This window comes from Macaca fascicularis, chromosome 1 (genome assembly GCF_037993035.2).
Source record: "Macaca fascicularis isolate 582-1 chromosome 1, T2T-MFA8v1.1".
Lineage (NCBI taxonomy): Eukaryota > Metazoa > Chordata > Mammalia > Primates > Cercopithecidae > Macaca > Macaca fascicularis.
In genome coordinates this window covers 169471847-169497775 of record NC_088375.1, presented here as the reverse complement: position 1 = coordinate 169497775, position 25929 = coordinate 169471847, and the positions used below count along the sequence as shown (strand labels likewise).

At 42.7% G+C, this 25929-nt stretch overlaps 1 protein-coding gene across 13 annotated transcripts in view; it reads left to right on the top strand.

Moving 5' to 3' along the window:
* Positions 1-25929, top strand: part of AK4 (adenylate kinase 4) — an 85634-nt gene that overhangs the window by 30007 nt on the left and 29698 nt on the right. For 6 of the 13 annotated variants that reach the window (XM_045369666.2, XM_005543156.4, XM_074004711.1 and 3 more), the window contains one exon: positions 13984-14103. In XM_045369666.2, the coding sequence (XP_045225601.2) occupies positions 13995-14103 (109 nt within the window). In that variant the 5' untranslated portion in view covers positions 13984-13994. Of the gene's footprint in view, positions 1-12620; positions 12732-13983; positions 14104-24753; positions 24829-25929 lie in introns of all 13 variants that reach the window. The other 7 variants (XM_065521076.1, XM_065521060.1, XM_065521062.1 and 4 more) reach the window with 3 other exon arrangements.

Sequence of the window (25929 nt, the reverse complement as noted above, 5' to 3'; positions counted from 1 at the left end):
CCTCGGTGTGAAGCCGTTCCAGTGTGTCAGTGTTTTTAAAAAGGGATTGTCCCTTGATAAAATGCAGATGTCAGGAAATAAATCACATTACAAATTCTTTTATTTTTAATCTCACAATTAGTGATTAAGAGATGTGCATTTGTACTTTTGAGCTCAAATCTAGGTTAAATAATTTTTCATTTTACTATTAATCTGCTTTTGACTTAGGTAATAATCGATTGTGCAGATCACAGATTTGAGTAATGTTGGCTACAACTTCCTTTGGTTGAAGACCAACAATAATTGCCCCTATCGTGAGCTAAATATTGCAGACTAAATGGCAAAGGAAAGGTATTGAAGACAGATGTATTCCATGTGAGGTCTCTTTTCCCTCAGAGACCAGTGATCGGTGACTTGATGCCACGAGCATACTAGTCTAATGTCCAAAGGAACAAAAATGAGTAGGATTATAGTCTTTATGATTTCAAAGTTTTAAAAATTATATTAAATAAGTTGTAAACCTGTCTTTGTTACCTTCTTTAGAAATAGCTTACAAATCTCTACTGGCTTGGGGTTTATTAGGACACTTTTAGGGTAAAGTTTATCTGTGTCACACAGACACCCAGAAAAGATGGCTCAAAGAGAAGCAGTTGGGCTTTGTTGGTGAAGCCTTGTACAACCTCCCTTGAGGTGACTTCCGTGTACCTGTATGTTAAAAACGGTAAATCATTTCCTTAATGCTAACCTTTCTGCTGCTTCTGTCAGAGAATACTTTGGAATCCTAATCTCAGAAATCTTTCAGAGTTGACTCATGCGTTTTGTGGGTGTTTAAGAATGTCAGATAGCTTCAGGAGGAGCAAGCATCCACTTGTGGGAACAGATCCTTCCTTGTTAAGAAATTAGGCTTGGGATCCAAACACAACCTGTGGTAATGATCTTTCTGCACCAACTTGTGTAGACTGAAGCAATAGTTGTGAGCACCAAGGGCAATATGCACCAAATGTCCACTTATGTAGTCTAATCAGGTAAAAGAATGCTTAATTCAGTAATTTTCCTCAGTTGTTCAAGGCTTGCCAAAGAATCAGACTATAAGATAGCATTTAAAGAAACCATTGCTGCACATGATGTTTCATTTGTTGAGAAGGCTTTTCTGAGTCTTAATTGCCTGAAAGTCATGACCGTGACTGTCAGGGGTGAACGATACAATACGTAAGATATGGTAAAGGGTGTAGTGAGAAGTTTATCTAATAATTTGTAGGGTCCTATGGATGGGAAGGTGGAAGAGTTTAGAGGTATGATACTTCTTCATCTCAAGTAGAGTGGCTCTCGCTTGACTGTTTTTTTTTTTTTTTTTTTTTTTTTTTTGAGACGGTGTCTCGCTGTGTCTCCCAGGCTGGAGTGCAGTGGCGTGATCTCGGCTCACTGCAAGCTCCGCCTCCCGGGTTCACGCCATTCTCCTGCCTCAGCCTCCCAAGTAGCAGAGACTACAGGCACCCGCCACCACGCCCGGCTAGTTTTTTGTATTTTTAGTAGAGACGGGGTTTCACCATGTTAGCCAGGATAGTCTCGATCTCCTGACCTTGTGATCCACCCGCCTCGGCCTCCCAAAGTGCTGGGATTACAGGCTTGAGCCACCGCGCCCGGCCCGCTTGACTGTTAAGATAGCCTCTGGCCTCAAGGGGATGATAATCTGCTCTGGAGGATTTGTAAACAATGTCTGCTCCACTGGAGGAGTGAAATGTCAGGTAAAGGTACAAGGCCACTGCATATGATTGTACAAATCGTGACCTGTCAGGGGGAACCTGGCTAAGGGGTGTGCGGGGCCTGCAGTCCAACCCTGGTTCTGCCCACCAAGTGTTCCCAGGCACACGGCTGAGTCTGCCTGGAGAAATGAGCATCTTGAAATGTGTGCGTAGTCACAGTGTGTTTACTCAGCTGGGGTCCCACAGGGCTGCCTCTGCCCACAGGGACCACCTCTGTAGTACAGACACTGAATGGACTAGCTTTAGCCCATGTGCTGGTGGATTACAGAAGTGGGGATTAACTCTCAAGGTAAGATAGGAGAAAAATGATCCGGGAAAGCTTCTTGGAGGAACACACAAACTGAAGGGTGTTTCTTCCAGCCAACTTTTCCTAGCCCTTCAGAAGCCCAACTCCAGTGTGGTAAGCTTCTTTCGGACCTGAGGTCAGATTGGAGTGTCCACCTCTGTGTTCTGTACTGTCTTTCCTCCACGAGTCTGTAGATTGTGGTAGGGTAGGAACCACAGTTGCACTTGACTCTGTGCCTGGCACAGACAAGGGGTCGAAGGATGAACGATAAGGAAATGAGGGTGGGAGGTAAGGTTGAGAAGTAGTTTCTGGCTAGATCAGAGAGACTTTGAATGCTATCCTAAGGAGTATTCATCCATGCCATCCGACAAACCAAGGAACACACTGTGGTGTCAGCAAGATAGTGACTTGTGCCACCTTGTGTTTTCAGAAGGTCTCTCTTGGAGTTGTGTCTAGGATGGATTGGGGGAGGGAGAAGGTCTGGGAGAGAGGAAAGGAAGCTGACTGGTGAGAAGGTATGGAATTAAAGGATGCTTATAGTTTGGTAGGAAGCAGCCACATAGAAACTAAGTTTTTAGTTAGTTAGAGATACAGTACCTAAAGGAAGTGGTGGTTATACAGAGCAGAACCAGGTATTTCCTTACAGTCATCAGCTCAGTTCTTTAGTAAGAACCTATCCCTTTTATACAGGTGCTAGCATCATGTTTCAGCAGGGTGTACGCTAACATGCAAAATATTTCTGTTCAAGGAAATGCTCACAAACATTAAGAAGCAGCATGTAGTGATTAAGAAAATGAACTGGGGCCAACTTGCTTGAAGTTGAGTCTAGGCTGTATAACATTAACTCAGTTACTTTGGGTAAGTTACTTAATCTCTCTGTTTCAGTTTCCTCATCTAAGAAATAAGGAATATTATACCCTAGACTTCATAGATATTTGTGAGCATTTGATGAGTTCATGTATACAAACTTTCTAGAATTGGCCAGGTGCGGTGGCTCATGCCTGTAATCCCAGCACTTTAGGAGGCCCAGGCAGGAAGAGCCCTTGAACTCAAGAGTTTGAGACCAACCTGGGCAACATGATGAGACCCCATCTCTACAAAAAAAAAAATTAGCCAGGCATGGTGGCATGTGCCTGTAGTCTCAGCTACTCTGGAGGCTGAGGCGGGAGAATTGCTTGAGTCTGGGAGGTGAAGGCTGCAGTGAGCTGTGATCACACCACTGCACTTCAGCCTCAGTGACAGAGTGAGACCCTGTCTCCAAAACAAGAACAAAAAAGAAATGGTCTAGAACAACCCTTGGCACATAGAAACAAATACTTAGATCTCCATGTTCTTGAATGAAATTTGCAAAGCAGCATCATTCCAAGTCCTTTATACATATTATGTTAATCACATACAACTTTCAAAACAACCCTGAGTGATATTATTCCCGTTTTATTGATGAAGAAACTGAGGCACAAACTTGACTGAGGCAAAAATATACATGACAGAAGTCTTATAGCCTTTAAGTACTGGTGCCAGGATTTGAACTCAGTCAGTCTGGCTCTGAAGAGTATGTACTTGACCAATTATACTGGATTCAGAATTTTCTTTGGGCCTGGCACTGGGGCTCATGTCTGTAATCCCACCACTTTGGGAGGCTGAGGCAGGAGGATCACTTGAAGTCAGGAGTTCGAGACCAGCCTGGGCAACAAGGTGAAACCCCATGTCTACTAAAAATACAAAAACTGAGGCTCATGTCTGCAATCCCACCACTTTGGGAGGCTGAGGTAGGAGGGTCACTTGAAGTCAGGAGTTCGAGACCAGCCTGGGCAACACGGTGAAACCCCATGTCTACTAAAAATACAGAAATTAGCTGGGCATGATGGCACGCACCTGTGGTCCCAGCTACTCAGGAGGCTGAGGCGTTTTCTTCATAGTTACCCATAGCAAGTGTCAGGGAGTGATTTAAAACTGTATTTTTGGTGTGAAGGAAAAGAAGGTCAAGCTTTGAACAAAAACCAATTGAAGGGTGGATACTGGATGTCTGAAATGAGTCACTTAAGTGCCAAAATGCCTTAAATTTAAGAGTTTCTGCCGTAATTTCTGCCTCTAAAGGACTTTGACATCTATTTTTTTAACCAAGGTTTTTTATTTTTTAAAGCTTATTTTCTTATTGGAAGAGATTCATCAAAGTGATATTAGGGATAATTTATAGAATGAAGTTTTTCTTCACTGTATTTTTTTTCCCCCCAAATAACTACTTTAGTGCCAAAATACTCTTACAAGTGGGGAAATAAAGAACTTGCAGTTTGAAGAATCACAAAGCTATACAGTTCATCTTTGACCAGGCCCCTTGATGCATGTATGTGTGTGTGCATGTGCGCGCACACATGTGCACTGCTGTTATTAGTGGTATTTTGGTGAAGGGATGATACCAGGGTGAGCAAGCCTTCTCCTAGTTCTGTCCCATACACACAGTCTGATACTTCACGGTAGAGCAGTCTTACAAGGGACTGGAGCTCGTTTACAGGGGTCTTTCACTCTCAGCATTTTCTGTAGAACAATGAAAAGAACATTGAGTAATTATCTCTTTCTGGTGACTTAGCCAGGCATCTTGGAAATTTGCTGTTTCGTGAACATTCCTTCAGCTCTGTCTTGTGTATCTAGTTTGCCTTCACTTTACAGACGGTCAGAACAAAAAGGTAATACAGATGTGTGGGTATATGTGTGCTACAAAGGATAACAATTTTGTATCTCCCACCCAGCCCAAGAAACAGAATGGTATCAGTACCCCTGAAGCCCCCATAGCTCCTTTCTCCATCTCTCTCCTCCAGCACTATCCTGCATCTTGTAATTATTCTCTTGCTTTACCATATACTTTTGTATATGCATGTAGCCCTCAACATTATATTGTATAATTCTGTGTTAGACTTTTACATAAACTGGCAGGCTCGTAAGGCAAAAAACTATAGAATTAAGCCTTTTTTTTGAGACACAGTCTTGCTGTGTCGCCCAGACTGCAGTGCAATGGCGCGATCTCAGCTCACTGCTACCTCCGCCTCCTGAGTTCAAATGATTCTCCTGCCTCAGCCTCCCAAGTAGCTGGGACTACAAGCGTGTGCCACCGTGCCCAGCTAAGTTTTGTATTTTTAGCAGAGACAGGGATTCGCCATTGTTGGCCAGGCTGGTGTCAAACTCCTGACCTCAAGTGATCCGCCTGCCTCGTCCTCCCAAAGCGCTGGGATTACAGGTGTGAGCCACTGTGACCGGCCAGAATTAAGCCTTTATTATTTTTATTTTGGGGTTGTGCCAGTAAATGATAGGAAGCCATTGTTATAACTTGACCTTATTTTGATAGGCCAAGTTGTCATCTGTTTGATGTCATCTGGCCAAGCAATCTGAAGACAATCACAGATAACTTCTGATGCCCCCTCCCTTTGTGGTTTCTCTGACACTTAGGAAAATGTGCCACAGCCTGGCACAGAGTAGTTGCTCAGTAAATTTTTTATTTTTTAGAGGCAGGAGTGCCTCTCTCTGTTGCCCAGGCTGGAGTGCGGTGGCGCAGCCATAGCTTGCTGCACCCTGGAACTCCTGGGCTCAAGTGATCCTCCCACATGAGTCTCCGGAGTCGCTGGGACTACAGGTGTGTGCCACCATGCCTGGCTAATTTTACATTTTTTATTGAAATGGGGTCTTGCTATTAATATGTTGCCCCGGTTGGTCTCGAATTCCTGGCCTCAATGGATCTTCCCGTCTTGGCCTCTCAAAGTGTTGGGATTACTGGTGTGAGCTACCACACTCAGTTCAAGGGTACGATGTTTGTATCTTGAGTGCCTTGTGTGGTACCTGGTGCATAGATTTGCAGAAAATTTTTGTTGGAGAAGTGGTGTGTTCAGAGAATTTTCAGCTGTGGTTCTGAGTAATTGGAGTGGCTTTGGAATCGAGGTGATGATCTGGGGTGAAACAGGAGTAGCTCTCTCATAGGTCATTGCATGGCTGACTTTTCCTTTCCTGAGTCACAAAACACACTTGTCATTGTCCTTTTGCTGGCCTTGCCTGCATTACTTATTGAAAAAAGTATATGACAAAGAGAGAAATAAGACATTCAGATAAAAAAAAAAAAAGAAAAAAAAAGACCTCATTTGCCTTTGCTTAAAGCATTAGTAGTTGAGATTTGATCCTGAGATGCTTTCATTCCAGTTGATGGATTTTACCTAACTAAAGTCAATTATTTTGAGGTGTTAATCACCACTTTTATTAAAACAAATCTTTTTGTCTCCAGTGTCAAGAAACTAAGGTAACCTAGTTGACTTTCTGTAACCCTGGACTAGTATTTTAGAGATAATCTCTTCAGTAGTGAAAGGTGAATTGGCTGGCAGATTCAATGTTTGACTAAATGCTTTCATTTAGCTTCTGACCTACAGCCTATTCCTATTTCATAATGTATTTATGTAGAACTGTATTGGCAGTGTAAGAGCCTCTGTACCTTAATTGTGATAACTACTGGCTGTTTAATTTTTCTGCCTGACACAGAGTAAAATTCCATAAACTTTTGCTATTGAAAGCTTTTGGTGGATTAGCACCCAATCCCAGTGATTGGGATTCTAAGCTCTGGAACAGACCTCATGCTAGATTGATATAGGGCCTGGCACATAGATGCTTAATAAATATCAGCTGAATGAGTATTTAGTGGATTTAAAGAGTATTCAAACCACAAAACTAACCATACCCTATATTATCAGAGGGAACAGTGTACCTTTTTTTTTTTTCCTTCCTATTTCAGGACCAAAATCAACCTTTTCTATTTTGGATCTTTATTTATTTTTTCTTTCCTTTGTTTTGTTTTGTTTTGTTTTGAGTCAGAGTCTTGCTTTGTTGCCCAAGCTAGAGTGAAGTGGCGTTATCTCGGCTCATTGCAACCTTCACGTCCTGGCTTCCAGCGATTCTCATGCCTTAGCCTCCAGAGTAGCTGGGACTGCAGGTGCACACCATCACGTCCAGCTAATTTTTTGTATTTTTGGAGGTTTTCCCATGTTGGCCAGTCTGGTCATGAACTCCTGAGCTCAGGCAACCCACCCAACCTTGGCCTCCCAAGGTGCTGGGATTACAGGCGTGAGCCACCGTGCCCCGCCAATATTTATTTCTTTTTGAGAGTCATTCAGTCCATGCAGTGTTTGTGCTGACTGTCCTGAGTATTTAGGGTTGCTGTAGAGTGGATTTTGTGCTATATAAATATCCGTATGTGTGTGTGTGTGTGTGTGTGTGTGATTTTGTGCTATATAAATATCCGTGTGTGTGTGTGTGTGTGTGTGTGTGTTCTCATGGTTTTTCTAAAGAAATGTCATCTGCTTATTGGCTCTTCAACTTAGAGGTATTTTCTTTTTAACCAGCCTTAAGATGATGCAGAATGTAAGTCCAACATCCTACTCCTTCAGCAGTTGACAGTGTTTTGGCATATGTGCTGCCCTGAATACAGTGATTTATTTCAGTCTGTTGATGTAAATGTGGACCGTTTTAATGTGTAGGAATTGAGGCTAACAAAATGTCTTTCCATATCCTGGAAGCATGAATTTTGGAGAGATGACCAACTTAATAGATAGTCTTAAGTTTTGTGTTATCGTATAATTTTAAATGCAGTATTATCTTAAAATGCACAGTTTAATAGATAGTCTTAAATTCTGAAAATTTGTATATTATCTGATCTAGTTAGAAATTGAAAATGTATATTTCCCAAGGTTACCAAGATTGTATCTATTTGAATTTAGCAGTGATTGAATGAAATAGGTTGTTAAGATGAATTGCCACAAAATTCATATTGTTGTAAGATAGGTGGAACATTGATTTTCTTCTACTATACTTCACATTGTGGATGATACCATCCATCTATCTTTCTCTCTATATGAACACATAATTTTGTTATATGTAATGTTTATAATCTGACACTTCATCTTTCCCTTTCTGAAAAAATTCTTTTATTTGTCACCTTAATCAATGGTGTTTTGTTTAATCTCATAAACACATGATGGATTTATTTGTTGGTTTTGTTGTGAAACTTAAGAAAAAGGCAAAGATAGTGGCCTATTTGGGACACCTTGTATTTATTACACTTATTTGAAACCTTTCTAGTGCTTTCTGAATTATTTGTGTGTGTGATGTGTGTGTTTGTGAACACACTCAGGATTCAGAAGCTGCGTGGGACCACGTATGTGTGTCCACAGCCCTTCTTTGGAATACTGCTTCAGAAATTAGAGCAGGTATGTCCATGCATGCTATCATCCGTATTTAATGATGCTGCTTTCTCTTCCAAGCAAACTGACAAGGGCAGATGAAGGTCCAGTTTTCCGAAATGGGCCTCAGTCTTCTGACAGGATGTTTTACTGCAGTTTGCTGTTGTCATGAGGTCTTCATTCAGATGCGGATATGTTAAGGTCATTTTGCTTTGTCTGGGGATCTTTCTGGGTTTTCATGGTGGAGATTGAGATATGTGGGACAAGTTTGATCTTCTCTCAGGTTAGAGGACATGTTGCTTGCCCTGCTTCAGAGAAGAGCCAAAGCTGGCAGGAATGGCTGCAAAAGTATGCTGCACTTAGATCATTCAATTAGTAAATTGGAGTAAGATGCCTTTGGAAGTCTTCCACAGAGTTATTTTAAACTTGGGGTCATACTGCTTGTGTTGGATTAACTCAAGGTTCTCTCTCAAGGGGCACATAAAGATTTTCCTCCACTGCTTCTGCTTTATTTAGTTCAGGCCTTCATCTTGTGCTTGGATTATTATTGCAGCCCCTTTTCTTCTACCATGCCACCTACATCCAAATGTCACATTGCCATGGGCCTGCGACCTGTGTAGACATGTAAGGCCCTGTGCTTAGTTTAGTGCTATGCTGTTGTCACCTTGAAATTCTTCATTTTCCAACAAGAGGAACATTTTCAATTTGTACTAGGCCCTACAATTTCAGTAGCTGGTCTTGGCTCTACGAATAGCATTTCTAAAACTACCTACTTAAAATTCCTCAAAGTTCACGCTCCGTATCCTGCCCATCCAGCACCATCTCTTAGTGGTGCGCTTTTCTTTGACTGTTAGTGCTTGAAGACGTTCTTCCAGGTGTACCAAATGGCCCCACACCTGTGTAACATTTGCTGTTCCTGTTTCCTTCTTCTCATTTCCCCTACCCCAACTAGTTCACTTCTATTCCTATTCATGTTTTGAAATGCTGAAGAAATGAGACTGGGCTGTGAAACCTAATATGACCTTCTTTTTTTTTTTGAGATGGAGTCTTGCTCTGTCACCCAGGCTGGTGTGATCTTGGCTCACTGTAACCTTCGCCTCTTGGACTCAAGCTTTTCTGCCTCAGCCTCCCGAGTAGCTGGGATTACAGACAGGCATACGCCACTGTGGCCGGTGAATTTTTATATTTTTAGTAGAGACAGGGTTTCTCCATGTTGGTCAGGCTAGTCTCAAACTCCTGACCTCAGGTAATCCGCCCACCTCGGCCTCCCAAAGTGCTGGGATTACAGGTATGAGCTACTGTGCCTGGCCTAATATGACCATCTTAACTAGTCATGATCACACTTTGCTTGTATTATACCTCTTTTCTAAAGGTTGCTATCTGGTGAGGTTGGACCATATTTGATTTTGGGATAATGATTCTATGGTAACTCTCCAAGATGATCAGATTGATTTTTGCAAGGTAAAAGAAAATTCTCTTATCTTCAGGTGTTCATTCATGCAACTTATTTTTTAAATTTTTTAAATTTTGATTTAATTGTTTGAGACAGAGTCTCACTCTGTCGCCCAGGCTGTAGTACAGTGGTGCAGTCTCAGCTCACTGCAACCTCTGCCTCTTGGGTTCAAACTATTCTTGTGCCTTAGCCTCCCAAGTAGCTGAGATTACAGGCATGCATCACCATGCAGCTACTTTTTTGTATTTTTAGTTGGGCGACTGTGTTGCCCAGGCTGGTCTCAAACTCCTGGCCGCAAGTGATCCGCGCCCCCTTGGCCTCCCAAAGCGCTGGGTTTACAGGCATGAGCCATCATCCTGGCCCATGCAACACATTTTTATGGGGCATCTAATATATGCCAGACTATATTTTAAGCACTGAGGATGTGGCATTGAACAAACTATTTTAACTTTTCCTTCATTGAGCTGATAATTTCTAGTAGAGGGGGCAGAAAGTGAATGAAAAAATACCTCAATATGTAATTAGATCTGGAGTTCTAGAAAACAATGCAGAATACACATTTTGGTCTTTCACCTTGGAAGATGTATATTGTTTATCTACCTTAAAGTTTGGTGGATGAGACTAAGAATGGGGCTCTCGGCCTAGCATGACTATTGCAGAGTGGGACAGCACCCAAGTTGCCAGTTACTCCATGCATCTTTTCTGATAGTGATTGTTTAGACATAGAACATAGATACCACCCAGGTATTACCCAAGAGAACTGAAAACATACACTCACACGATGTATATGAACATTCACTGCATTGTTATTCATAATAGCCAAAAAGTAGAAACAACCCAAATATCCATTATATGTATGAATAAAATGTGGTATAACCATACAATGAAATGTTATTTAGCTATAAAAAGGAGTGAAATCTGGATATGTGGTACATGGAAAACATTATGCTAAGTGAAAGAAAACAGTCACAGAAAACTATGATTCCATTTATAAGAAGTGTCCAGGGTAGGCAAATCTACAGAGACCAGAAAGATTAGTAGTTGCCGGGGGCTGGAGGGAGATGAGAAGAAGGAGTGACTGCTAATGGGGCAGGGTTTCTTTCTGAAGTAATGAAAGTGTTCTGAAATTAGGGAGTGGTGATGGTTGCCCAGCACTGAGAATATACTGAAAGCTGCTGAGTCCTAGATATAAAAATGGCAGATGTTATAGTGTGTGAATTATCACAATAAAGCTGTCATAAAAAATACTTGGGATTACCTTCTATTTGAAGGTGAGGATCTTATGAAGATTAAATGAAATGAAATAACATAAAGCACTTAAAGCCCAGTGCCTGGGACATAGTGTGCACTCAACTAATGGTGGTTGTTGTCGCTCCTAAAGTAATACTGTTTAAATATCTCTAAACTGGAACTTTTATTTATTCACTGCTACATCTCCAGAATATGACCTGTTATGGGGTGTGCAGTCAATAAATATAATACTTGTCGAATGAATGTGGCTTGCTCACATTCATGTTTAGTCACATTCACCAATGGGACTGTCTTTCTTGTTCCGCCTCTTGCAGCATGTTAGGGAGACTGCATCAAGTGGGCCTGTGTTTTGAGCTTCTTGTCTACTGGTAGTACTCAAAAGGTATGGAGCTCTTCACAGCCCATCTTTCAGTGCTTAAGTTGGGGTTGGGGGGGTATAGACGCAGTCTGGGGAGGCAAGGGCTCTACCTGAATTAAAGGTGAAAGTGGGGAGGCCAGGCATGGTGACTCACGTCTGTAATCCCAGCACTCTGGGAGGCAGAGGTGGGCGGATCACTTGAGGTCAGGAATTGGTGACCAGCCTGGCCAACATGGTGAAACCCTGTCTCTACTAAAAATACAGAAATTAGTGGGGCGTGGTGGTGCACACCTATAATCCCAGCTACTTGGGAGGCTGGGGCAGGAGAATCGCTTGAACCCAGGAGGCAGAGGTTGCGGTGAGCAGAGATTGTACCACTGCACTCCAGCCTGGGTGAGACTCCATAGCAAAAATTAAAAAAAAAAAAAATTGGGGTCAAATGATTCTTGAGCCTTTTTCTAGTAATATAATTCTGCTTATTTTATTTTATTTTTTTGAGATGGAGTCTTGCTCTGTCGCCCAGGTTGGAGTGCAGTGGTGCAATCTCAGCTCACTGCAAGCTCTGCCTCCTGGGTTCATGCCATTCTCCTGCCTCAGCCTCCCGAGTAGCTGGGACTACAGGCGCTCGCCACCACGCATGGCTAATTCTTTGTGTTTTTAGTAGAAATGGGGTTTCACTGTGTTAGCCAGGATGGTCTTGATCTCCTGACCTCATGATCCGCCCGCCTTGGCCTCCCAAAGTGCTGGGATTACAGGCGTGAGCCTCCATGCCTGGCCTACTTATTTATTTTTTTTGAGACGGAGTCTCGCTGTCACCCGGGCTGAAGTGCAGTGGCACGACCTCGGCTCACTGCAGCCTCTGTCTCCCAGGTTCAAGTGATTCTCCTGCCTTAGCCTCCCTAGTAGCTGGGATTACAGGTGTCCGCCACCACACCCAACTAATTTTTTTTTTGAGATGGAGTCTCGCTCTGTTACCCAGTGCAGTGGTGCAATCTTGGCTCATTGCAACCTCTGCCTACTGGATCAAGCGATTCTCCTGTGTCAGCCTCCCAGGTAGCTGGGATTACAGGCACCCACTACCACACTCGGCTAATTTTTGTGTTTTTAGTAGAGATGGGGTTTCACCATGTTGGCCAGGCTGGTCTCGAACTCCTGACCTCAGGTGATCCGCCTGCCTTGACCTCCCAAAATGCTGGGATTACAGGCATGAGCCACCACACCTGGCTCTTTGTGTTTTTTAAAAAAACTGAATTGGTCTGTTGAGAATGTGATTCTCTCTCTCTCTCTTTCTCTCTTTTTTTTTTTTTTTTTTTTGAGATAGAGTTGTTGCCCAGGCTGGAGTGTAATGGCGCGATCTCGGCTTACCGCAACCTCCACCTCCCGGGTTCAAGTGATTCTCCTGCCTCAGCCTCCCGAGTAGCTGGGATTACAGGCATGTACCACCACACCCGGCTAATTTTGTATTTTTAGTAGAGACAGGGATTCTCCATGTTGGTCAGACTGGTCTCAAACTCCCGACCTCAGGTGATCTGCCTGCTTTGGCTTCCCAAAGTGTTGGGATTACAGGCGTGAGCCACTGCGCCCAGCCGAGAATGTGATTCTTAAGCATTCATTATCAGTTCCCCAGAGAGCAGAGGATTTCGTTTGTGGTTAAAAAAATCAAACAACAAAAAACAATAAAACACAAATTTAGTTCTTAGAAATGTACAGATTTAAACTGATAGTTTGTTCTGCTGAACCTAACCACAATTTCTACATGTAGGAAATTAATATTTTAAATGAAGATAGAAACAGTTTTCCCCTGAAAGTATTTATATCATTTTCTTAAAACTTCACATCCTTTTATGAACTTGGCATTCCACTAATAACACTGAGTTGCTTTTACAACTGTGTCGGCAAGGTGCCATGTGTTGATTGATATTGAGGTTGATGAAAAGAAGTAAAGCTGCTGCTGTTTGTATTACGTGGCATTCTTGCTAGACCACTGGAACTTTTTTCCTTTGGTCTCTGTAAGGAATGGTTGTGCTTCTCACCTTCCTTTAGTCTTCTGTACATCGTGTGGTTGATCACGTTCCTTGTTACCGCAAACTGTTGAGAGGCTCAGTGCCCAATTTGTGGCCTGCCTCTAGGAAGTATCCTCTCTATCAGCCTTTTTATGTACCATCCTGCTTCTTGACTTTATTTTCTACTCTTATTTTTTTTTTTGCCCAATTTGTATATTTTTCTTTCTTTCTTTTTTGTTTTGTTTTTTTTTCCTGTTGCCCAGGCTGGCATGCAGTAGTGCAGTCAGTGATGCAGTCAGTGAGTTTGAGCTCACTGCAAGTGCAAACTCCTGGGCTCAAGTGATCCTCCCACCTCATCCTCCCAGAGTATTGGAATTACAGGCGTGAGCCACCACACCTGGTCACTCTTTCTTCCTTTTCTTCTGGGGGGGTGGGGGGCGGGCTATGGTATCTCAAAGAGCTGCTTTTATACTTTTTTGGGAGATAAATGTGTTAAATAAGCAGCAGTCCCACCTTATTGATGTGAATGTTTTAAAAACTTAAAACATACCTACAACTACCTAGAAATTTCCTCGCATATCAGGAAGGATGGAGAGAAGGCAAAACTGTCAGAAAAGAGTTGGTAAGCTTTGTGTTTGGGAAGTTTTTTTGAAAATCTTTTTTTTCTTGTCTTTTTAATAGAAGTTGGTGAGATGGCAAAGCAGTATATAGAGAGAAGTCTTTTGGTTCCAGACCATGTGATCACACGCCTAATGATGTCTGAGTTGGAGAATAGGCGTGGCCAGCACTGGCTCCTTGATGGTGAGTTGAAACTGGGGGTAAACCGAATTTCTGGGAATAGTCAGTTAAGGTCTTACACACTCTCTTAATTTCTTACTGAATGGAAAATGCCTTATTTTCTAAACTTTCTGTCCGTTATTTAATATTGCAGTTTGGCAACATGATAGGAACCCATTGTGGTGAAGCCTTTTATTTCTTCTGTCTCCAGATCACCATCATGAGAACCACTGACTTGAAGCAAACCTTCACTAAATTTCTGTTATTGCTTCAGCCCTTTTGTTTCCATAAGTCATCCTGAGTATAACTCCTCTTCAAACAGAGGTTCTTTCATTCCCCATAAGACACACAAAATACAATTATGAGTTATTGTTTTTCACCTGTCAGATTAACAGAGATAAAACATTGGAAAATCCTTTATTGAGTGTATAGGAAACAAATGTTGTTGAAAGTATAAAATGAGCAACCTTTGTAGAGCAATGAGCGTTATATATACTTTCTGATCCAGCAGTTCCATTCTGGATTTCTGCCTAAAGATGCAAGGAGGTTTATTTTAGCATTATTGGTAAATAGGAAGACACTGTTACTGACACTGTAAAATAATCATTATATATGTGGTATTCTGAGGACACAAAGAAGAAAATTATTCTGTTGGTGGGAGGAGGGGTTGGAACAACTGTATGGAAAGTGATGAATAGATAGATGGTCCTCACATAGATGAGTGGGGATAGGGAGGTCTTTTTTTTTTTTTTTTTTTTTTCCAGCAGAGGGACAATGTGAACAGGGTGAAAGGGGAATGAGTTGTCTTAGTATTTTTTCTGAGCCAGCAAGCAGAGATTGGCAGAGGAAATCCTGGGGTAGATAGCCTTTGATTTTGCATAAAGGTGATGGAACTGGATTTTGTTGGCTTTAGGGAGCACTGAAGAGTTGTTAAGTAGGGGTGTAATATGATCATATTTGTCTCAGAAAGACTATTCTGTTAGCAGCACAGGAGAGGTTAGGTGCTGGGGCATGGAGGAGAGTTGTGACTACAAACTTAAAAGATCATTGGAATAACTGGACTAAGGGATGTCAAAGGCCTGAATTTAAGCAATAATAGCAGTGGGATGGAAGGGAGGCACCATTCATAAGAGAGTGGGTTGAGGAGAAAGAATTGATAGGAGCTGTGGCTGATGTTAGGTACTACAGCCCCAGGGTTTTCTTTTATTGCCTTCCAGGCTTTTTGAGTTTCTTAGCTTTCATCTAAGAAAGACCCTCTCTACACTTACCTAGGCATGTTAATTTCTCTAGACTCTACTTTTAACTCACAAAAGTTAGCCCTTTTCTTAGTCTGTTTTCTGCTGCTACAACAAAGTACTTTGGGCTGGGCAATTTATAAAGAAAAGAAATTTATTTCTCATGGTTCTAGAGGCTGGAAAGTCCAAGAGCATGGTGTCAGCATCTGATGAGGGCCTTCTTGCTGCATCATCCCATGTCAGAAGGCATCAAATAGGGAAGAAGTGCATACCTCTGAGAGGGAATGGGAGCTGAACTTATCCTTGTATTAGGAGCCCATTGTTTTATCTAGAACCCACTTGTGTGATAAGCGCATTAACTCATTCATGAGGGCAGAGCCATTATGACCTAATTACGTCTTAAAGGCTCCATTTCCCATAACATTACATTGCCAATTAAATTTTTTTTTTTTTTTTTTTTTTTTTTGAGACAGAGTCTCGCTCTATCCCCTAGGCTGGAGTGCAGTGGCGCGATCTTGGCTCCACTTCCTGGGTTCGCACCATTCTCTTGCCTCAGCCTCCTGAGTAGCTGGGACTACAGGCACCCGCCACTGAGCCTGGCTAATTTTTTTTGTATTTTTAGTAGAGACGGGGTTTCACCGTGGTCTCGATCTCCTGACCTTGTGATCCGCCTGCCTCGGCCTCCCAAAGTGCTGGGATTACAGGCGTGAGCCACCACGCCCGGCCTATTAACATTGCCAATTAAATTTCAACGTGAATTTTGGAGGGGGCATTCAAACCTTAGCATTCTGCCTCTACCCACCTCCCCACCAAAAACAACTCATGTCCTGCTCACATACAAAATACATTCATTCTATCCCATTAGTCCCCAAAGTCTTAACTTGGTCTAGCATCAACTCAAAAGTCCAAGCTGAATCAGACATAGGTGAGACTTATAAAGTACAATTAATCCTGAGACAAATTTCCTTCAGCTGTGAGCCTGTGCAATCAGAGCAAGTCATTTACTTGCTATGGTAGGAAGGTGTATGATGGACATTCCCATTCCAAAGGAAGAAATAGGCAAGAAGGGGCAGGTGGTCCCCAATAAGTCCAAAATCCAGCAGGGGAGACATTAAGTCTTAAAGATGGAGAATAATTTCTGTTGACTCCATATTCTGCCTCCTGGGCACACTGGGATGGGAGTTGGGCTCCCAGGCCCTCAGAAACCCCACCCGCTATGGCTTTGCTGGGCTCAATCCACTCAGCAGCTCTCATGGGTTGGAGTTGTATACTGGTGGATTTACAGTTCTGGGGGGTGTTGACAGTGGCCCACTCCCATGGCTCCACTAGACATTGCCCTAGTGAGGACTCTGTGGAAGCCTTGACCTCACAGTTCCACTGGGCTTTGTCCTAATGGGGGTTGTCTGCAGTGGCTCTGCATTCAAAGAGTGCCTGGCATTCTTTGAAATCTAGGTGGAGGAAGCCATGACCTGTAGGTCTTGCATTTTGTGAGATGCCACCAAGGCTTACCCCTTCCCTGAAGCTGTTTGAATTATGGCTGAGGAGGCCAAGGAATGCTATCCATCTCCTGAAACATTCTACCCTCCTAGAGCTCTGGGTCTGTGATGGGAGGAGCAGTCTGGAAGATCTCTGAAATGCCTTTTAGGTCTTTCTTCCATTGTCCTGATTGATAGCACCTGGCTTTCTTCTAGCCATGCTAATCTGTTTAGCAATAGGTTGTTTGACCACACACTTAATATTCCCTCTTGAACATGCTTTTCCACTCTGAACATGGCCATGCCGAGAATTTTCCAAATTCTTCTGTTTTGCTTCTCTTTTAACTATATGGTTATCCCTCCGTATCTGCTGAGGGTAAGGGGTGTGGGAAGGGATTGGTTCCAGGACCACTCCCTCATACCAAAATCCACGCATACTGAAGCTCCACGGTCGGCCCTGTGGAACCCATGGGTACGAAAAGTCAGTCCTCCATGTGCAAGGGTTTTGCGTACTGCATATACTGTATTTGGCCAGATGTTGTGGCTCACACCTGTAATTCCAACACTTTGGGAATTCCAACACTTTGTGTTGGAAATTACAAAGTGTTTGGAATTCCAACACTGTGGGAAGCTGAGGCAGGCAGATCACTTGAGCCCAGGAGACCAGCCTGGGCAACATTGCAAAACCTCATCTCTACAAAAATTAGCCATGTGTGGTGGCATGTGCCTATAATCCCAGCTACCTGGGAGCTGAGGTAGGAGGATCACTTTAGCCTGAGAGGTTGAGGCAGCAGTGAGGCATGGTCACACCACTGCACTCCAGCCTGGATGACAGAGTGAGACCCTGTTTCAAAAGAAAAGAAAAAATGTTCGTATAAAGTGTGCCCTCAGAGTTCAAACCCGTATGGTTCAGTGGTCAACTGTATTTGATCGTCTCTTTGCTCTCACATCTCATTTTATGCAATTAAAGTAACCACACAGCAGCTTGAAAGCTTTACTGCTTTGATATTTCTTCCACCACATATCCTAGTTCATTGCTCTTAAGTTTTGCACTCCATAAATCCCTAGGGCACGGACAAAATTTGCCAAGGTCTTTGCAACTGTATAACAAGAATAACTTTTACTCCAGTTTCTAATACCTTCTTTTCTGTTTCTGTCTAAGACCTCATCAGAATGGCCTTTACTGTCTAATTGCTGCCAATATTCTGGTCATGACCACTTAGTAATTTTTTTTTTTTTTTGAGAGATGAAGACTGTCGCCCAGGCCGGTGTGCCATGGCATGATCTCAGCTCACTGCAACCTCCACCTCCCAGGTTCAAGCAATTCTCTTGCCTCAGCCTCCCAAGTAGCTGGGACTATAGGCATGTGCCACCACGCCCAACTAATTTTTGTATTTTTAATAGAGACAGGGTTTTGCCATGTTGGCCAGGCTGGTCTTGAACTCCTGACCTCAGGTGATCTGCCTGCCTCAGCCTCTCAAAGTGCTGGGATTACAGGTGTGAGCCACTGTGCCTGGCCCATTGAGTAATTTCTGAGAAGATTCAGACCTTCCCTACAGCTCCCCTCTTCTTTTGAGCCCTTGCCAGAATTGCCCTTGATGCATCATTCATGGCAATCTAGGGTGTTACTAGCCGCTTCCTTCAAATTCTTCCAGCCTCTACCCATTACCTAGTTCCAAAGCTATGGCCACATTTTTAGATATTTGTTATGGAAGCAACCCCACTCCTTGGTATCTATTTTTTGTCTTAGTCTGTTTTGTGCTGCTATAACAGAATACCTCAGGTTGGGTAATATAAAGAAAAGAAATTTATTTCTCACAGTTCTGGAGGCAGGGAAGACTAAGACCATGATGCTCACAACTGTTGAGAGTCTTCTTGCTGTGTTGTTGGAAGGCAACACATGATAAGAAGGCTCACATAAGAGAGGGAATAAGGGGTTAAACTTATGCTTTTATCAGGAGCCCACTCCTGCGATAACCAGCCCATTAATTCATTCATGAGGGTAGAGCTCTCATGACCTGATAATCTCTTAAAGGCCCCACCTCCCAATACCTTTAAATTGGCAATTAAATTTGAACATGAGTTTTGGAGTGAACATTCAAAATGTAGCACCCCCCCAATGCTTTTTGTGTAGATATTTATCATGACTGATAAACTTTGACTTTGCCACCACCTAACAGTAATTTCTCTAGTTTAAATTTTTAAATTGTAAGTCTTCTCACCTTGCAAAATGAATTTGTGTAGTTTTAGGGAACTTAAAAATCTGTGTTTAAAAAGGATCGTCTGTGTTAAACTCCCCTGGAAAGAGGGTTAGTGTAATAATTGAGAGCATGGACCCCGGTGCTGTCAGACTGCCTGACTTGAATCCCCGCTCTGCCACTTTCTGGCAGCCTGTGTGACCTTGGGCCTCTGGTTGCTCATGGAACACAAATTAGCAAAGAGTGGCAAAGTGAGCAAATATATGTAAAGTGCTTAGAAGAGTGCTTGCCCTGTATAAGTACTATATGAGTGTTTGTCATTATTTGTTGTGACTAGTGTACAGGTCCTGAAGTTTTTTGGGTGGGGGTGACTTTTTGAAGTATCCACTTCAAAAATAGCTCTAAAAGTATTTAGCCAGGCAGAATAAAAGTCAGTTTCAGTTATGGAATGTTTTCTGTATCTTTTCAGTGCTTGTTTTTGCCATGACTTCCTCTCAGGGTTGAATAACTGAAGTTCTTTGACATCATAGGCCTGTTTTAGTAAAGTACGTCAGCCTCCCAAGTGATTTGGTTAGTATTTCTCTCCTTGAAAACCCATCTGGTCACTTTTTCAGTTGCGACTTTTCTTTAAAGCTCTGGAATAAATCCATTTGGCAAGGTGTGGAGTGCGAGGGATGCCTGGTTCCTATGTTCAGCTTTAGACTCCTTATGTTACACAGGCACATGCTCTGCGGAGGATGTGCCTGTTGAGCGTGCTAAAGGTGATTGAATGTGGAAAGGTCGAGAAAGGCATTCTGATGACAGATGACTCATCATCTTGGTCCATATGGCTGTAGAGAGGCATCCTGCAAATGGTGGGTGGAAATGAGTAGAGTGGATCCAAGCCAGGGGAACCCCAAGTGGGGATGTGGGGAGGGGAGGGAGGGTGAGTGCTCTGTGGTTTGGTCAGCTTTGCTCTTGCTAAAAAAAAACGTTCAGCACTACCTTCCCTTCACTGTGCTTTCCAGTTGGGTAAGAAATATTCTTGTTTTGTTTTGTTTTTTTGAGATGGAGTCTCTTTCTGTCATCCAGGCTGGAGTGCAGTGGCGTATCTTGGTTCACTGCAATCTCTGCCTCCTGGGTTCAAGCGATTCTCCTTCCTCAGCCTCCTCAGTAGCTGGGATTACAGGTGCACACCACCATGCCTGGCTAATTTTTTGTATTTTTAGTAGAGATGGGGTTGCACCATATTGGCCAGGCTTGTCTTGAACTACTGGCCTCAAGTGATCCGCCCGCCTCGGCTTCCCAAAGTGCTGGGATTACAGGTGTGAGCCACCGCACACGGCTAATTTTTCACTTTTTTAAAAAAGGGTCGTCTATTAGTCCGTTTTCACATTGCTGATAAAGACATACCCCAGACTGGGTAATTTATACAAGAAAAAGGGTTTAATGGACTTACAGTTCCATGTGGCTTGGGAGGCCTCACAATCATGGCAGAAGGCAAGGAGGAGCAAATCACATCATACATGGATGGCAGCAGGCAAAGACAGTGAGCTTGGCAGGAAAACTCCTGTTTTTAAAACAGATCTCATGAAACTTACTCACTGTCATGAAACAGCATGGAAAAGACCTGCCCCCATAATTAAGTTGCCTTCTACCTGGTTGATCCCATGACACGTGGGAATTGTGGGAGCTACAGCTCAAGATGAGACTTGGGTGAAGACACAGCCAAACCACATCAGGCCAGCAGTGAGGTATAGCCATAGAGAGAGATGTATTAGTAACTGTTTTTTTTTTTTTTTTTTCCATTTCTAAACTTGCCTGCTTACCTGTGCCTTAAAATAGCAATCCAGAAGTTTCCCCAAATCAGTTCTAATTTATTTTTATGTACCAAGATGTAGTAGAATTATCTGCCATATTATTTTAGGGGTAGCTATCAAAATATTTTAAATCGGTATTTCAAAGTTTGGTTTTGTAGAAAAACAGCCTTAAATTTTGGAATTGTAAATGAAATGTAATTTAATCCTTTTCATTGGTAATAATGATAACCTTTAGCGCAAGAGTCATCATTTGGTCCATGGTTGTATTTGAACCCTGGTTTGTTTGTTTCATTCTGAGCAATGCTGAACACTAACAAGTGTTTTCTGAAGGTAATTCTGTTTTTAACATAAGTCAGAGTAGTTTGAATGTGTGCGGTGTTTTTGTGTGTGTCTGTTTTCCCTTAGAGCTAAATGATTTCAGACTTGAGATGTTCCTGGCTACGCAGTCACTCAGAGCCCTTGGTGTAGGTGTATGTTCAGAAACTAGACTGTAGATGCTAGAGCCAGAGTATTTTGCCCTGATTTTGCGAATGTTTTACCATACGAGGCTAGTATATAACAGCTTTGACCTTATCCTCTCCACATTTTTCCTTCTGATTCAGACCTCTGAGGAGTGTCACATCCCACTGGGCAACATATGTCTGTAGAAAAAAGCCAACAGTATCTTCTGAATCACATCTTTTAGGAAATGCCAAGGGTAGTTTTTTTTCTGTTGTCCTTGTGAATCTAGGGTATGTTTCAAGAATAAAATGTATAATAGATTTGTTTAGAAGGTCACTGAAGAATTCTGCTTTAATAATAAAAAAAATCAACTTTTTCTTCCTGTGTGTGTGTGTTCATGTGTAGGAGGGCAGTAGTTTATCTTAGTCATTTATCTTTAAGTATTTAGCCCTGAAAAATCATTGCCACATAACCCTTCTATCTCAGGTTGTTACTAAGGCAGTGATGTGTATTCTGGTATCTTGAATGGAAAGCTTAAAGCAATTCTGGTGGTTTCTAAAGAATGAAGAACAGTTGTAAAATTTGTGGAACTCTACTAGGGTGCCGTGACCATCTATGCCTGTCAAACGTGGATTGCACAATTAAAATATTTGGTTCCTCACCATTGTAGCTCTGTTCATTCAGTAAGCATTATAATATCTAATAGGTCCTGGATATTTCTAAAGTGAATAAAGTACAAGTATAACTAACTTTGCACTGGGCTGGTGACAGTAAAGAAGAATGTGTGGAAAAGAGGGAATAGAGGTAGACTAAGCTTGTCAAGGAGCTCCTGATGTAGGAGGGTTCAGAGACATATATTCAGTCACACGTGGTACAGGTGAGGTGTTCCAAGAGGTAAGTGGAATGAGTTTTGCAAGTAAGGAGTGGCATTTTTGGTCAAAATGATTGCATGAAAAAAGATGGGTGTTTAGATTAGTCTTAGTGCTACATTTCTGGAAACTCTATCCATGACCCAAGACAATGTAAATATGCCTGACAGTTTTTTTTTTTTCCCATCATCCAAAATTCTGATTTGAGGAGACAGTTGGGTGTGGTGGCTCATGCTTGTAATCCCAGCAGTTTGGGAGACAGAGGCAGGAGGATCACTTGAGCCCAGGAGTTTGAGACCAGCCTGGGCAACACGATGATAGCCCCTCTCTACAAAAATATAGAAAAATTACCTGGGCATGGTGGTGCACGCCTGTCTATACTCACAGCTAGTCAGAGGCTGAGGTGGGAGGATCACCCCAGCCTGGGGAGGTCAAGGCTGCAGTGAGCTGAGATCACGCCACTGCACTCCAGCCTGGGCCACAGAGCGAGATTCCACCTCAAAAAGAATAAAAATGAAAAGAATTTGGACAGTGACCCTTAGATGAATGTTATTTTCTTTGTGGGCGTTTTCCCCCTGGACTTTGAACATAGAGTTTGATCAAGGCATTTCTTTATTGTGTGTTTGGTTTACATGAAGGATCAGCAGTTATTTGGAGTTTGGTTTGCATAAACAATTATTTTTGGGCTGGGTGCGGTGACTCACGCCTGTAATCCCAGCACTTTGGGAGGCTGAGGTGGGCGAATCACGAGGTCAGGAGCTCGAGACCAGGCTGGCCAACATGGTGAAACCCCGTCTTTACTAAAAATACAAAAAATTAGCTGTGCGTGGTGGTGGGTGCCTGTAATCCCAGCTACGCGGGAGGCTAAGGCAGGAGAATCGCTTGAACCAGGGAGGCAGAGGTTGCAGTGAGTCGAGATCATGCTACTGCACCTTAGCCCAGGCGACAGTGCAGTAGCCTAGGCGACTCCATCTCAGGGAAAAAAAAAAAAAAAAAGTAACCAGATAACTGTAACAGTGTTCCCTAGAATGCTGTGTCATTAAGTTTGTGTTGTAAAGCAGGTTTGACAATTTTTATCATGTTAGAAGAAGGAATTGTAAAACCCAAGACCTGTGTTTGATTATAAAGCTTGACTGTCTCTTATCCAAAATGCTTGGAACCAGAAGTATTTTGGATTTCAGATTTTTTGGATTTTAGAGTATCTGCCTTATACTTACTGGTTGGGTATCTCTAATCCAAAAAAAAAAAAAAAAAAGCAAAATCTGAGATTCTTCAATAGGCATTTTCTTTGAGGATCATGTTGGCACTTAAAATTTTTGATTTTGGGGCATTTCAGAGTTCAGATTTTCCTATTAGGGATACTCGTACTTTCTAACATAAGTATTTGGATATTCTCAAATAAAATAATTTGTAGACATATAATTAATTTCAAGTTAAATAGTGCACTAAGATCAAATGACTTTGCTGGAAAAAGATAGGCAATAAGAAGAAAGAGTGTATCTGCTTCACTTAAGAAAGACTAGGTAACAGGTTTTTTTTTTTTTTTGATGGAATTTTGCTCTTGCTGCCCAGGCTGGAGTGCGATGGTGCAATCTTGGCTCCTGCCTCAGCCTCCTGAGTAGCTGGGATTACAGGCGTCTGCCACTATGCCTGGCTAATTTTTTGTATTTTTAGTAGAGATGAGGTTTCACTGTGTTGGCCAGGCTGGTCTCAAACTCCTGACCTCAGGTGATCTGCCCACCTCGGCCTCCCAAAGTGCTGTGATTACGGGTGTGAGCCACCGTGCCTGGTCTAGGTAACAGTTTTCTAAACAGAGTAATACTGGTTGAGTTACACAGGAAATACCACTATTCAGTGGGGTTATGAAGAGACATTTGGGTGACATGTGACCTGAAATTTTAGCACACTGCCATCTTCTTACACACTTTATCCAAAGTACACAGCGTGATCAGACTGTATCTAGCTGCTGATTCCCCTGAAGCTATTGCTACTCCTTTGTTAATGCTCCTAGGTGATTGCATGAATTTCTTCTGGTGCTAAGCATTCATAATTTTCGAAAAGTACTTATTGATCAGCAGCTGTGTGCCAGACACCACAGTAGAGCAACAAAGAGACTACGTGGGGCCTGGTTCTCCTGATACTCCAGTAGTGTTTTCAGCTGTTTTTTTTTTTTTTTTTTTGAGACAGAGTCTTGCTCCGTCGCCAGGCTCAGTGCAGTGGCGCGATCTCGGCTCACTGCAACCTCCGCCTCCCAGGTTCAAGCGATTCTTCTGCCTCAGCCTCCCAAGTAGCTGGGACTACGGGCAGTGCCACCACACCCAGCCAATTTTTGTATGTTTAGTAGAGATGGGGTTTCGCCATGTTGGCCAGGATAGTCTCCGTGTCTTGACCTGGTGATCTGCCTGCCTGGGCCTCCCAAAGTGCCGGGATTACAGGTGTGAGCCGCCACGCCCAGCCAGTTTTTAGCTTTTCTGCTACCCTAGGCAGTGAGGGTTATCTTTAATTTCTTTAATTTAAATCAAAAAACCCTGGTAACTCACTTTTTCTCTTAGTGACTTTTCCTACATTCTGCACCCTTGATGTCAATATGAGCTCAGAGTAGCTGACTGAAAAACATGATAAAGCCTTGGATCTTTTCTCTTTCTCATTTGATATAGATTCTGTCCTGCGTTCCTGTCCTCCATGTCCATTTCCAGTGTTTTTCTTCTGATTGATCTGACTGCTGCTTTGGGGTGAGGAACAATTGTACCATAGTATAGTAGACAATGGTGGTTTATTTTATGTGTGTCTCAGAGATTGACTAGATTTTAACATTAAAGAACATTAAGGGGACAATGTGAAAAACATATGTATACACATATTTGACTAGACCTTAGAAAAGCTTGGTTCATGGATCAATAAACAAATTGAATAGACATTTTTTGTGTCTTGATAAGCTAGGCATCCGTCATTCCCAAGAGGGAGTAGCATGCTTCCTGACCTCATAGTCCAGGAGTGCTGCACAAATGGTTGCAGAATAGGTAGGGTCTTAGGAGCACCAGTGAAGAGGGAGTGAAAGGTGACGGCTGGTGCAGAGAGGGAAGACCCTCTTTTGAAGGTGAGGGAGGCAGGTATTAGGAAGGCTTCCTGGAGAAGCGGACACCCAGAATCATATTTGCAAGGTGGGAATGAAGCACATTTTAGAGGGAGGGAAGATCACGTGGAAAAGCTCTAGAGTTATGAAACAACGTGGTGTGTTCTGGAAACCACAAGTAGTTGGGTAACCCTGGAGCTGAAAATATGAGCAGATGAGGCTGGACAAGTGGACAGGGGCAAAGGTTAAACCTTTCATGAAATTTAGAATCAGGGAGTTGAATAAGCGTCAAAGTTAATATTAAAAATGAGTTGGGGGAGTTAAAAGTAAAATTTAAAACTTTGAGTTTAAAAGTGTGAACAACATATTTTTTAACTTTATTTCCAACATTTAAAAGTTAACTGGATTGACCGGGCACGGTGGCTCACGCCTGTAATCCCAGCCCTTTGGGAGGCCGAGGTGGGCGGATCACGAGGTCAGGAGATCGAGACCGTCCTGGCTAACACGGTGAAACCCCGTCTCTACTTAAAATACAAAAAATTAGCTGGGCGCGGTTGCAAGCGCCTATAGTCCCAGCTACTCGGGAGGCTGAGGCAGGAGAATGGCGTAAACCCGGGAGACGGAGCTTGCAGTGAGCCAAGGTCGTGCCACTGCACTCCAGCCTGGGCGAAGAGCGAAATTCTGTCTCGAAAAAAAAATCACCCCTCGTCCGTTAAACCTTGTGTAGTAATGTAAAACAAAACAATATAAAACTCTTGAT